Source organism: Bufo gargarizans, chromosome 9 (genome assembly GCF_014858855.1).
Source record: "Bufo gargarizans isolate SCDJY-AF-19 chromosome 9, ASM1485885v1, whole genome shotgun sequence".
Classification (NCBI taxonomy): domain Eukaryota; kingdom Metazoa; phylum Chordata; class Amphibia; order Anura; family Bufonidae; genus Bufo; species Bufo gargarizans.
Genome location: NC_058088.1, coordinates 78,445,550 through 78,459,808, shown reverse-complemented (window position 1 = coordinate 78,459,808; position 14,259 = coordinate 78,445,550). Strand labels below are relative to the sequence as shown.

At 46.0% G+C, this 14,259-nt stretch overlaps 1 protein-coding gene across 3 annotated transcripts in view; it reads left to right on the top strand.

Annotated features, from left to right (window-relative positions):
* The window catches only part of RADX (RPA1 related single stranded DNA binding protein, X-linked), a 97,247-nt gene that overhangs the window by 38,681 nt on the left and 44,307 nt on the right, over positions 1–14,259 (top strand). For all 3 annotated transcript variants that reach the window (XM_044305334.1, XM_044305335.1, XM_044305333.1), the window contains exons 4-7: positions 3,534–3,642; positions 7,995–8,086; positions 10,752–10,874; positions 12,674–12,781. In XM_044305334.1, coding sequence (XP_044161269.1) covers positions 3,534–3,642; positions 7,995–8,086; positions 10,752–10,874; positions 12,674–12,781 — 432 coding nt within the window. The remainder of the gene's footprint in view (positions 1–3,533; positions 3,643–7,994; positions 8,087–10,751; positions 10,875–12,673; positions 12,782–14,259) is intronic.

The following is a 14,259-nucleotide window of genomic DNA, read 5'->3' as shown; positions in this document are numbered from 1 at the left end:
TTCAATTAGAATACTCCTTTAAGACTTTACTCAAAGTTTTTATATATTTCTTGGAACTAAAACTGCCCCCACTAGATGATTATCTCTATGGTTCACAGTAGACTTATGTATAGTATCCTTTCCCAAAGCCCAAAAGGTATGTGTGCCTCTTCCTTTTCAGTATTGAGGAGCTCTTTCCATATTCCAGGAGCGCCATGCCTGGTGCTTTGCATAAATCCACGAGCAGCACGTCTCGTCTTTGGTTCATATCCTATGGCAGTTGCTCACTGTCAGATACGCCGTCTTCTGCTAATTCTGAGGTCTTCCCATCCTCCTGCTCGTGAACTATCTCGCCTGTTGACAAGTAGATGGGATTTGTTTCTGTTTCCCTGCATGAACTAAGCAAATTACTTGTCAGAGACTGATGGATGAGTCAAGGGCCTCATTACAAGGAAGGGGCTGGCTTCAGACAGCCAGGGTGAGACGCCTCGCAATGCGGCTAATATGATCTATCGACTAAAACTGGCTTAAATCCTGTTTTCTGCTATTTAAACCACATTTGTAAGCAGTCTCGTCTTCTATCATTGGATTATTTATGGATGAAAACGGAACGTGTCTGTTCCTTTTCCTCATTTCCGCCATATTTCATCTTTTCAGATAATATAGCTCGTTCTAATCCGCCTATAATAGACTTCCTTATTAAATATTCTCTAATCCACCTGCGATACTTTTCCGCCGTTACCTGCGCATGTGACCATCACTAATCCAATAAACCCGACCCATTAAACCTTTTAACGCTCTATAGTGACAGCATCCCAGCTCATTCAGCTTGTTTCTAGGGTTTATATCGGGGCACAATTGTGATTTATGATGCAGAGAATAACTTGGTGTAAATATTCATTCATCTTTGCTGGTTGTCAATTAGTTTCCTAGTGGACGGCAGGAATATTTTTTTTAACTTAGTATGAAGCGGAGAAGTAGGTGGTAACTTGCATGACTATAGTCTGGTGGTAAATGATTTGCAATTAGCATATGGCTAATGAGTGTGCGTTCACTCATTGCCTCCATATTCTTTAATGGGGTGTATGGAAAGGTGGGTCTATTTAGCACTACTGGTACAGTGTTAAAGGGCATCCATCAGCAGATTTTTACCTATATATCTGGCTGATCTGTTACATGTGTGCTTGGCAGCTGAAGGAATCTGTGTTGGTCCCATGTTCATATGTGCCCACATTACTGAGAAAAATTATGTTTTGTAATATGCAAAAGAGCAACGGGGGTGTTACTGTTACTCCGGGAGGCTCAACTCTCCATCTGCCACACCCTCTCCACTTTGATAGGGCCAAGTGTGATGACATTTACACGGTCATGTCAAAGTAGAGGGGGTGCGGCAGTTGCAGAGAGAGCAGAGCCTCTAGGTGTAATGGCCACGCCCCTGTTGCTCCTAGACACTCATTTGCATACGATAAAACATCAGTTTTCTCAGCATTGCGAGTACATATGAACATGGGACCAACACAGATGACTTCAGCTGCCAAGCGCACGTGTAACAGGTCAGCCAGGTACATAGGGTTGGGCAGTTTATTGCTCCTGTTAGGCTACTTTCACACTAGCGTTGTTTTAATCCGGCGTTCAATTCCGACACCGGAACTGCCCGCCGGATCCGGAAAAACGTGTGAAAACGGATTACATTTGAATCCTGATCAGGCTTTCGATCACAATGGAAAAATGCATTGGAAAAAACGGATCCGCCATTTATGGACTTTAACTTTTTTTTCACATTTTTCGGGTTTAACATGCAAAAGCCGGATCCGTTTTGACTGAACACACGGGGCCGGATCCGGCGTTAATGCAAGTCAATGGGAAAAAAGCCTGATCAGGCGTTCAGTCAAAGTGTTCAGGCTTTTTGGCCGGAGGTAAAAATACTGCATGCTACGTTTTTCTGAAAAGCCTGATCAGTCAAAAAGACTGAACTGAAGACATCCTGATGCATCCTGAAGGACTGACTCTCCATTCAGAATGCATTAGGATAAAACTGATCAGTTCTTTTCCGGATTTGAGCCCCTAGGACGGAACTCAGCGCCGGAAAAGAAAAACGCTAGTGTGAAAGTACCCTTATGCGTATATGCCATATGCCAATATTACTAATGTGTGGTTGTTTTTTTTTTTTTTTTTTTTACCTATACATTTGTTTCCTTATTACTGAAGCCATCTCCCCAGCTTAGTAGGCCTCCTGTCCATCCATTTGGTGCTCTCTTCCATAAAATGGGGCAATTGTGACAAAGCATGCCATTATGTCTCCTCCATTGAGAGGCAGTGCGTTTGTTTCCCAATGTCCAGTACCTGGGCAGATGGCAATAGCTCTGTGTTGCAGTGGAGAATACATGACTTGTTTTGGTCCCGTATTCCTCCATATGCAGCCATGGGAAAGGGAGCATTATTCAGATGGCATTGGTGGCTCTTGGAGAAGGCCTAATAAAAAAAGGGTATGTTGGGAAATGTCATATGGCCGACATTACAGAAAAAAAATCTTGCTAACTGGAGAACAAACCAAACACTTGGTGACCTCCTTCTCATCTTTTCAACTGCTGATTCTCGCGATCTTCTTTTGTCCTCTAAGATGGCCACACCATTTCTCATACTGCCTATATCAGTAGTCCAAGACCTTTCCTGCTGAGTTGGCCAGCATTGTTCATGTGAGCAGGAAGTGTCTTGGGCGACTATATGCACAGTGTGCAACAGAGGAGGAGCCCTGGAATTGGTGGATCCATCGTTGATTTAACACATATTGGTATCCAGTAGCAAGAAAATGCTCAACCCCCTTTCACTCTGTGTATGGGCTCAAATGGATCCAAAAAATGTCCTACTTATTTTTTGGGCACATTTGGACAACTTTTTTTTTTTTTTTTAAGGATAATTCGCTTTGCTGCAGATTTCACCTTTTGTACGGCAAAGTGCAACATCTACCATAAATCCACAACAGTTCAGCAGCATAATGGGCATATTGTAGATTTGAAATCTGCATGGATTTATTCCTCGACGTGTGGATGGAGTTTTGAAAAACTCATTCACAATTATTGTAAATTGTCACTGGTCTATGGTGTGGATGTCTGATAAATCTAAGATGTCTGAAAATATTCTAAATGGAAAGCCTATCAAAAAATAATCTAGTAAAGACTAATGTCACTTGGGCCTCGTGCACACAACCGCACCATGTTTTGCGTTGCGCAAATTGCGGATCCACAAAACAAAGATGCCGCCAGTGTGTGTTCCGCAATTTGTAGAATGGAACGGGCAGCCCATAATAGAGATGCCCATTCTTTACCGCAAAAAAAGTGTTACATTTTTTTTTTATTTTTTTTTTGTGGGGGCACGGAACAGAGCAATGGAGTGTTATCGGCATCTTTTGCAGTCCAATTGAAGTGAATGGGTCCGCTTCCGAGCTGCAAAAAAATGCGGCTTGGCTGCGGAACCAAACAGCGGTGTGCATGAGGCCTTACTCTGTGTCGAGGTCCAGACATGGATTCAAATTGACTTCTTTTTTTTTTTTTCAGAAATAAGCTTGAATGCCAGAGATCCTGCACCCAAAATTACTGTTCTCTCTGAAAGTAATGTGAAATCTGAGTGGAATTTGCCAGCTGTGAAATATCAGTTTGTCACAAGGTAGTGAGTTACATGATTGTTTGTGAATCCCCTTTTAATGTGTAATATGTTGTATTTTTTACTTTTGGCAACAGTTGTAAGTTATCGATCAGTTGGGGGGGGGGGGGTTGTTTTTCTTTTTTTCTTCAATATTTTTGCTGGGCCGTGCTTTTTATAATCCCTGCAAAAAGATGGTTATGAAAAGTGTCTTTTACGTACACAGTATCGTACCAGAGCTTAGACTACTGTATAAATGCAGTAAAAGAGCCAAAGTCATTACATATATGATAATCTGTCATAACCAGAACTAGGGTCATAACCTAAATACAGTGCTAGAGCCAAGCTCAGCGCAAAGTTCAAGTCGGGATAACCCTTGGTATGCAAGTATCTACCATCAAAAAGTAATGCTTCCAGTATGATTTGACCAATAATGGTATAATGGAAGTTGCTCCTTCACAAACTAGATTATCACTAAAAACCATAATTGAATCCACTGCTGATATACTGCAGTCAGAGGGAGAGCAAACCATGACATTCAGTGAAGTCTTCTCTAATTGGAGACGTTCTCCTTTTCTGCTCCATCTGGCCCAGACCACTATGACTAGTCTAGAGTTTGCGGATATCTTTTGGTTCATCACTGCTACTACAAAATCTTCAGTGCCGCACACTGTGCCTCTTAAAGGGGGTTATCCTGGAAAATATAATGATGATCTATCCTCAGGATAAGTCATCCTTATCAAATGAGTGGGGGTCTGAGTACCGGTCGCCGATCAGCTGTTACAGGGAGCTGCCGCATTCACCGGTGCGCAGTCAGCATCTATCCACGCACCGTACCATACATAGTACCGTATAGTGCATGTGCTTGGTTATGCAGCTCCGCTCTATTCACATCAATGCAGCCTATGCCCTAGGAAGAGACCGCAGTGCTCAGAGTTCTGGTCTCTTCTATCAGCTGATCAGCGGGGATCCCGGGTGTCAGACACCCACTGATCTGATATTGATGACCTATCCAGATGGTAGGTCATTAATAGTAATTCCTGGATAACCCCCTTTAATACAACCACACCAAACAATTGTCGCACCCCATAAATAAATGCCACATTTAGTGCCCCATACAAAATGATAGTGCTACACAGTCCCACCAAATTAATTCCTCAAGGTGCCCTATTAAAAATAAGTGCCATACATAGCACCCCACAAAAATAATAGTGCCACATACAACGCACCAGAGAAAAATAATCATACCACACATGGAGCCCTACAAAAATCACACAAGTGCCCCACCAAAAAATGATGGCCCTGCCAATCAAATATTGATGGCCTATCCTGAGTAATCCTGGATTACCCCTTTATCACCAATGCAAAGTATGACAGATCCTAGGGTTGGGCGATATCAAAAATATTCCCACGATAATTATATTAAGAAATTTATTGCGATAACTATGTATATCACAATAAATACCCATTTAGAAGAAAAAGAAAAAAGCTCTAGTTATGTCACTCAAACTACTGCACTGACCAGAGGCAGAGGAGCAGAGCAAGACTCAAGCGGTGGAGGAGCAGTTTGACAGGTTTAAATAAATTGGGGGGGGGGGACCTGCTCATCCCCTCCCTCCAGTGCACTTGCAGCCATGTCCAGCTCTCCGCCCCCTAGTAATAATGCAGGAGGCAGAGGCCAGTGACCGGGGAACGTAAGCAGGTGGCAGGAAGTGGACATTTTAGAAGCGGTTAGCACACATGCGACTGCTCCTTTGACGTCATTAAAAACTGTGGTTATTAGGAAACTGATATCGCCATATCACCGTTTTTTATATCGTTGATACCGGTATGTCGCTCAACCCTAGGGCATCCTGGGTAGTCTCTGCTGTTTTTAGAATAGCCAATTGGTGCATAGTGGTAAAAATAACAGTTAAAACTTGCATTTTGCTCAGAGGTTCTAAGAAATATTGAGCTTGTGAAATGTAAACTTAAAAAGAAAAACCTCAAAACTTTGCTTCTAGGAATGCAAAGCTAGTGACATCCTGTGACTTGCATATTCGTAAAACAGCCAAAAAGCAATCTACCGATGGCCATCTCCTGGCAGTGTGCCCGAGCATGGCAGAAACGCCTAGTGGAAATGTTTTGCGCATAAAAACAAGAATATTTTCAAATTTTGCCCATTTATTTTGCAGAAATTTCCACTGCAAATTTCACCCCTTATGTATATAAGGTTGAAATCCTGCAGTGCATCTGCAACAAAGGCCTCATGTGACACATATGGATTCTGCAGTTTAATCACTGCGGGTCTGAGAATGTCACCTTGTGCGGACTTCTCCTTAGTGATAGACTGAGATACGAATGTAACATGTGAATACGTGCTCAGCGACCTAGTATTAGGTTAATAGAAAATGCAAAAACGTGATTTAAAAAAAAGAGCTTGGCTATCTCGGCAGTCCCATATTGTGGCAACGTGCCTGTGTGACAATCACTCCATTCATTTAGGAGACTTTTTTTTACTTGGAGTTTTTTGTATTTAACAATTTTTTTTTGTTTCTTTATGTCCCACAAAGGAACTTTAACAGGTGATCTTTTGATCACTTTTATAACACACTGTACTGCTTATGCAGTAGAGTGTTTTATACGGTCACCAACAGGCTGTGCCAGAGAGGCGCAGTCTGATAGGGATACACTGCAAGCAGGCCTGGAGTCTTAATGAGGCCCTAGGCTCCCATACGACTACATCGGCGAGTTCTCATTGGACAGGTGGCGATGGGAGGCAGAGGGAGCACCCTGCATCTAAACCACTAAGATGCTGCAGTGGTTATTCACCATCTAAGGGTGTTTTCACACTTGCGGCAGAGGACTCCAGTAGGCAGTTCCGTCGCTGGAACTGCCTGCCGGATCCGGAAATTCATACGCAAACGGATGGCCTTTGTCAGATGGATCTGGATGCGGATCCGTCTGACAAATGCATTGAAATACCAGATCCGTTTTTCCGGTGTTATCTGGAAAAATGGATCCAGTATTTATTTTATTTTTTTTCACAGATTTAAAGGTCTGCGCATGCGCAGACCGGAAGAACGGGTCCGGCAATGAGGCAATTTTAATGCCATTTCAATGGAAATTAATGCTGGATCCGGCAAGTGTTCCGGATTTTTGGCCAGAGAGAAAAATGCAGCATGCTGCAGTATTTTCTCTGGCCAAAAAACATGAGGGACTGAACAGATGCATCCTGAATGGAATGTTCAGAATGCATTTCCCGGTATTTAGCCTCTGTGATGGAACTCAATACCGGAAAAGAAAAACGCTAGTGTAGAAGTCGTCGTTCCCCCCCCCCCCCCCGCCCTAGGAGTTCAATGGTCCAGATAGGCACTTCTGCTGATCCAGAATGTTGGAGCAGTATCCCAGCTCTCATGTGAGAGATGAGCCCCTTATCTCCTCTGCACTATTGTATTTCCATATTGCTTGATTCTTTTTTTCCATCACATTATACACTGCTCATTTCCATGGTTACGACCACCCTGCAATCCATCAGTGGTGGCCGTGCTTGCGCACTATAGGAAAAAGTACTGGCCTCTCTGGTGGTCAGGACCGTGGGAGCTCACGGGCTAGGGCTTTTTTTTTTTTTTTTTTTCTAGTGTGCGCTTCTGGATTACAGGGTGGTCGTAACCATGGAATCGAGCAGTGTATGAAGAGATGGAAACATGAATCAAGCCAGCAAAGGAACAAAATTATAGACAATCACAATACATTAGTAAGTGCCTTTTTATTAAAGGGGTTGTCTGGGATTAGGAAAATTGGTGTAATAGTACTAGTTACATTACATATATACATGTCCTACCTTTTCCACATGTTTCTGAAGCACCGTTTTCATATAGGAAATTCTTAGCCGGAAGTGACTGTTTTCTTATACTCTGATGTACTGGGTCTCTTGCAGGCGAGCTGAAGCCTCTTCTTCCAGCTGCTCAGGGAGCCCGGTGATATCTCCGGCACTGATTGGTGGGCTTTAGCGCTGCTCTAGCCAGTAAAACTGCTATGGCAGTGCTAAAGCCCGCCCATCAGAGCTGGTGACTTCACCAAATACAAACTGCCGGGCGGAAGCCTACGCTCGTCAGTGTGTTATTGTAAACAAGAGCCTTTGCCCTACACGATTTAGGCCAAGTCAAATGAGAACCGGGGCTGCCTGGGTAGTAATGGGGGTTTGTCCAGGTTCAGCAGTAAACCCGGACAACCCCTTTTTTAAATTTGCTGAAGTGACAACCCCTTTAAATATCTCAGTTGGGATTTCCCGTTTAATCAAGGCTCCATAGAAAACATGATAAAAAATTGTATTTTCGTTTCTTGGTATTTTTTTTTTTTTTTTTTTAAGTCTATTGCCATTTTATGCATTTTAGACTAGAATTTAATGACCTACCTCACAACAGAGTCTGTGACGTCATAGGACTTGTAACTTATGTTGGAAGATCTGAACGATTACGAAAAAGGGGTAAGTCACAGATTTTCAAAACTGAACTATGGCTCATTTTTTATTTAAAAGGGGTTCTCCAGGACATTGTAAATAAAGTTGATTGAAGAAAGAACTCTGTACTCACACTTTGTAATGTCTTCTGCAGCAATTTGGACCCTGTGTGCAGATTGTAGGGGCCTCATCTACAGAGACGGCACTGTTTCTTACATACAGCACTTATCTAAGTCAAGGTATGTGTACATAGACTATTTTTATAATGTCTTGGAGAACCTATCTAAGGGCTACATTGGTAGTGTGGGTAACCGGTTATGAGCATCCACTCTGCACAAGTGGTCTGGTTGTATCTGTATATGACTGAAAGTGTTAAACGGCATCTGTCAGCAGATTTGTGCCCAAACCAGCTGACCTGTTACATGTGCGCTTGGCAGCTGAAGGCATCTGTGTTGGTCCCATGTTCATATGTGCCCTCATTACTGAGAAATAGTTTCAATATATGCAGATGAGCCTCTAAGAGCGACGGGGGTGTTGCCATTACACCTAGAGGCTCTGTCCTCGATGCAACCGTGCTCTCCACTGACAGGTTTAGGCATGATGATGTTTTCACTGCACAGCCCTGTCAGAGTGGAGAGTCTGTGGCAGTTGCAGAGACAGCAGTACCTCCAGATTTTAAAGAGGACCTCTCATGGGTCAAGACATTATGAAATAAGTATCAGGATATGTAGGGCACAAAGCAGGGATCTAAGGCCCTCTTTAATGGCAACGCCCCTGTTGCTCCTATAGGCTCACTTGCATATAATAAAACCTAATTTTTCTCAGCTATGGGACCAACACAGATGACTTCAGCTTCCAAGCGCACATGCAACAGGTCAGCCAGTTTCCTAGGGACAAATCTGCTGGCATCGGCCTCAGGTTACGAACTGTGCGAGATTACGGCGCTTTAACTATGTGACATCGGGGGAGCACGGAGGGGAGCTGGCAGATGCTGGGTGGTGCTGGGCTCTTTCACAATGGGCGCTGCTGGGCTCTTTCACAATGGGCGCTGCTGGGCTCTTTCACAATGGGCGCTGCTGGGCTCTTTCACAATGGGCGCTGCTGGGCTCTTTCACAATGGGCGCTGCTGGGCTCTTTCACAATGGGCGCTGCTGGGCTCTTTCACAATGGGCGCTGCTGGGCTCTTTCACAATGGGCGCTGCTGGGCTCTTTCACAATGGGCGCTGCTGGGCTCTTTCACAATGGGCGCTGCTGGGCTCTTTCACAATGGGCGCTGCTGGGCTCTTTCACAATGGGCGCTGCTGGGCTCTTTCACAATGGGCGCTGCTGGGCTCTTTCACAATGGGCGCTGCTGGGCTCTTTCACAATGGGCGCTGCTGGGCTCTTTCACAATGGGCGCTGCTGGGCTCTTTCACAATGGGCGCTGCTGGGCTCTTTCACAATGGGCGCTGCTGGGCTCTTTCACAATGGGCGCTGCTGGGCTCTTTCACAATGGGCGCTGCTGGGCTCTTTCACAATGGGCGCTGCTGGGCTCTTTCACAATGGGCGCTGCTGGGCTCTTTCACAATGGGCGCTGCTGGGCTCTTTCACAATGGGCGCTGCTGGGCTCTTTCACAATGGGCGCTGCTGGGCTCTTTCACAATGGGCGCTGCTGGGCTCTTTCACAATGGGCGCTGCTGGGCTCTTTCACAATGGGCGCTGCTGGGCTCTTTCACAATGGGCGCTGCTGGGCTCTTTCACAATGGGCGCTGCTGGGCTCTTTCACAATGGGCGCTGCTGGGCTCTTTCACAATGGGCGCTGCTGGGCTCTTTCACAATGGGCGCTGCTGGGCTCTTTCACAATGGGCGCTGCTGGGCTCTTTCACAATGGGCGCTGCTGGGCTCTTTCACAATGGGCGCTGCTGGGCTCTTTCACAATGGGCGCTGCTGGGCTCTTTCACAATGGGCGCTGCTGGGCTCTTTCACAATGGGCGCTGCTGGGCTCTTTCACAATGGGCGCTGCTGGGCTCTTTCACAATGGGCGCTGCTGGGCTCTTTCACAATGGGCGCTGCTGGGCTCTTTCACAATGGGCGCTGCTGGGCTCTTTCACAATGGGCGCTGCTGGGCTCTTTCACAATGGGCGCTGCTGGGCTCTTTCACAATGGGCGCTGCTGGGCTCTTTCACAATGGGCGCTGCTGGGCTCTTTCACAATGGGCGCTGCTGGGCTCTTTCACAATGGGCGCTGCTGGGCTCTTTCACAATGGGCGCTGCTGGGCTCTTTCACAATGGGCGCTGCTGGGCTCTTTCACAATGGGCGCTGCTGGGCTCTTTCACAATGGGCGCTGCTGGGCTCTTTCACAATGGGCGCTGCTGGGCTCTTTCACAATGGGCGCTGCTGGGCTCTTTCACAATGGGCGCTGCTGGGCTCTTTCACAATGGGCGCTGCTGGGCTCTTTGCTTTTTTTTTTTCTAACTAAACTAAAGCACCCTAGCTATGGCACATGTATATTACGGACATGCTAGTGGAGATCTAGTAGCACATGTAAAGAGCTCTATAAGCTAAAGCTAGATGACAGGATCCCTTAACATGTTCATATGAAACTGGTATTGTGTGACGCAAGTCTGTATTACGCCCTAGAAATTTGAGTCCCGAGGTCGTTTTTTGCCATCAGTGCTAAACATGGTTTTATTGTTTTCTGTCATTTCTTCAGATGACTGGGAAGATTTCTGGGTGTATCGATGGGTTCAAATGATTGATGGGACTTCAAACCAGCCATTTCTACTTGAAATTTTTGCAACCTCACAGCCGGATATTTTTGAAAATATATGTCCAAGTATGTAAATGAATGATTAGTTTTGCCACATAGCCTTTAAATGTGGTGGTCTAGTTGATAGGATGCACTGCTACAAAGTCGATTGTGCCCCCCACTAAAAACTGGCAATTGGTGGCTTGCGTTGGTAATGCACATGTAGATTCTCTATTTTACTTATGTCTGGTATGTTTTTTTATTTATTTTTATAAAGGGGCTTTCCAGGACTACAATATTGCTGGCTGGTCCTTAAAGGGGTTGTCCGAGTTATGAAAAAATATATAGCACTGTAAATCTGATGGTCAGTAATGTATAACGAAGCTAAGCAAGTTTTAGTCAATATAAATATTTCCTAATTTCCCTGGTTTTTCTTCTGGCCCTTTCTTGCTCTGCAAAGGGAGTGAATAAATCTGCCCTGAGTGACATGTCTGCCTGCTGGGATACTCAGCAGCATGTTATACGTGTAGGCATGGGCGTCCGCAGGGGGTGGGGGACATAATTTTATCGATATTGAAACGGGCATGTGTATGAAGCCTAACTGCACATATGAGGATGGAACGGAACCCAGTTTGTGTACAGGGACTAAACTTTAAAATAGGAAGCCACCACAAAAGAAAAGACCAATTTTTCTTATTTTACCTGAATGTCTTTTAATTCTATATTATTTTTACACCCCTTTTGTTATAGTCTCAGCATTCAGCAATATGTTCATTTGCATTTTGTCGCCAACAAATTAAATGTTGTTCTGTACCTGAACGCCTCCAGGCTTTTGGCATATGTAACTCACAATTTGCGGAACAGGTGCAGACTCATTTATTTTCAATGGGGCCGAAATGTGCTGTCCGCATCCGCACTTCCGTTCGTAAAAAAAAATAGAACATTTGAGCATTTTCTATAAGAGTGCCGGCAATGTGCTGTCTGCAAAATGCGGAACGCAAAACACATAGGGACGTGAGCATGGACCCTAAGTGAGAGATTGTACAAGTGTGGTAAAACTACAAGAATGCAAATGGCAAGTATAAAGTATAGATAGCATGTACTAGAACATTTGCATCAACACTGAAGCACGTGGTAAAATAGCTGCCTGTACATAAGATTACATGTCTAGCTAACAGTAGTAACAACTCCCTGAGTAACAATTACAACTAGCTGAACAGCTTTGCATAACACAATACCTGAAACAAAAGTAGATCTCTCACCAGATATGCTTTTCCAAGGATGGTGAAGTTTAAGAAGGAGATATGCAAAAGGACAGCTCTGCTAATATGTCCTGGAGGCTGGAGACTTCTCTTTACCAGGATGCTTTTCACCACCACAATGCAGTAGTCTTTGTAACAGAAAAACATAGTGTAATACAACTTAACATCGCTAGATGGTGCTATGACCACACTAACCACTTCACGAATACCATGACTCTGGCAGAATGAGCTAGAATCCTTTTCTAACCCTGGTGTTTTTCACTCTTGTCTGTGTGAACAGCAGGGGCTCAGCCGTCAGCGACTGCAAGGCCACTGACTCTGATCGGGCAGAGGCGGCTCCTTTCACAAATGAAAGGCACTCCTAAGGCGCACCCTTTCCTATTATGCCGTATGGACGTAGTCTCCTTTTCTGGGTGTACTTCTACATGAAAGTCTGTTTTATCTGAATGGCTGCCATTTAAAGAGGTTTTCCGATAGTTTTTAAACTGATATCCTAGAAAGATTTTCTCCTGTTCTGTTTTCGACACCCACCTAGTTTTGGCTCACAATAACTGGTGGAAATAACTGACCAAATATAGCGTGAACTTGGCCTAACTTTTATTATTTTTTATCTTCTTATGCTAGTGTCTTATCTGGTGTGCACTCAGATGCGCGTGATCCAAGAATATCCGGATGATACCACCTACAATGCTTATCTTACAACCACCAATGAAAGTCAAGTATTTATAACTGGTATGTAATAGACTGCTAAGAGGTTTATAGGGAATGTGTCATCAATTTTATTTCTCGCCCAGTTTCCTTGGGGGACACAGAAGACCTTGGGTATAGCTCATCTCCATAGGAGGCGTGACACTAAGTGAAAACTGTTAAGCCCCTCCTCCACAGCTATACCCTCAGCCTGGAGAGAGAGGCTGCCAGTTTTTGCTTAGTGTCCAAGGAGGCAAGACACTCCCTGCTACTGCAGGGCTGTTTTCTCCTTGTTTTTAATTTTGATTTTTACTTTTTCTTTTCTTTTTGTTCCAGACATTACGGGACAACAGAGTCGCACTAGACCTCTCTGTTTCTCCCGGGGTTGAGCTGCGCCAGTGCCGGTCATCCGCACTGCTGCCTCCCCCACAGAAGGCAAGGTGGACCAGGGCAGCCCAGCTCCCCTGCATCCCGCCAGCGCAAGGGTCGCCCGCACGCCAAGCCCCTCTTCCAGCGTCCTGCCACTACGGTGCCAGTAGCTGAAGGGGCGACCCTGCTGGAACGGACCGAGGGTGAAGACGGCTGTGGTGAGAGAGTGGCTTCTCCAGCCCTACGACCCCCTCCCCCCACCCAGGTCTCCTGCGTGACTGACCCCCATATTGGTCCCTGCTGGTCCTAGGCTGGCCCCATCCTAGCTTGTTTTATTAGCTCCCTCTCCTCCCCTCCACAATAGGTGCCCACTGAGGGGTTATGCTGGCGTCCCTATCATGCCGCCCAGGGAGCTGCCTCTATACGGGCACCCGGTCACAGGGTTCCCCCCCCCCCCCCCCCCTATCGCCTTACCGGTGCGCTGCTCAGGGCCAGAGGCCCTCTCCTGACGGCTGCAGCGTAGGGCCCTTGTTTCCGGTCCGCGGGGTGGGCACCCGCGGCCGGCATGACTGGTGCGGTGTCCCAGCAGACCCTGGCGACCACTGCTGCTCTCAGAGGCTGTCTTTCCGGTCGGCCGGGCGCCGCAGAAAGATTCGGGCCCCCTGACTGTTCCGGCCCGCGGGGTGGGCTCCCGCGGCCGGTATTATGCACGCGCCGCTCCGCTCCCTCCAGGTCCTTGCCGGTACCTCCGGGCACCGCGAAAATTTAGGCCCCGGCTTCGCGGCCGCGAAAATTTAGGCCCCGGCTTCGCGGCCTAGTAGGCCGCAAATTTCCGGCCTCGATTGGAGGGGGCGGGCACTCTCCAGGCGCGAATTCTTCCCGCCGGAGGTCCCCCCGCCCCCAGGGCATCGCTGCACCGCTCTCAGGTCGGATCCCTGTTAACCTCTTGGATGCCGACGGCTCCCATCTGGAGGAGACCCTAGGATGGCTAGCCTCTCAAAGAGGCTGTGCCCTTATATGGTGGCCCCTTCCTGCCTCAAAGAGGCTGTGTTTTAGAATAATAAATAAATAAAAAAAAAAATAAAAAAAAAAGAATTAACAGTATGTGTGTATATATATATATATATGAGGTATCTGTATTTTTTTGTTGGCTG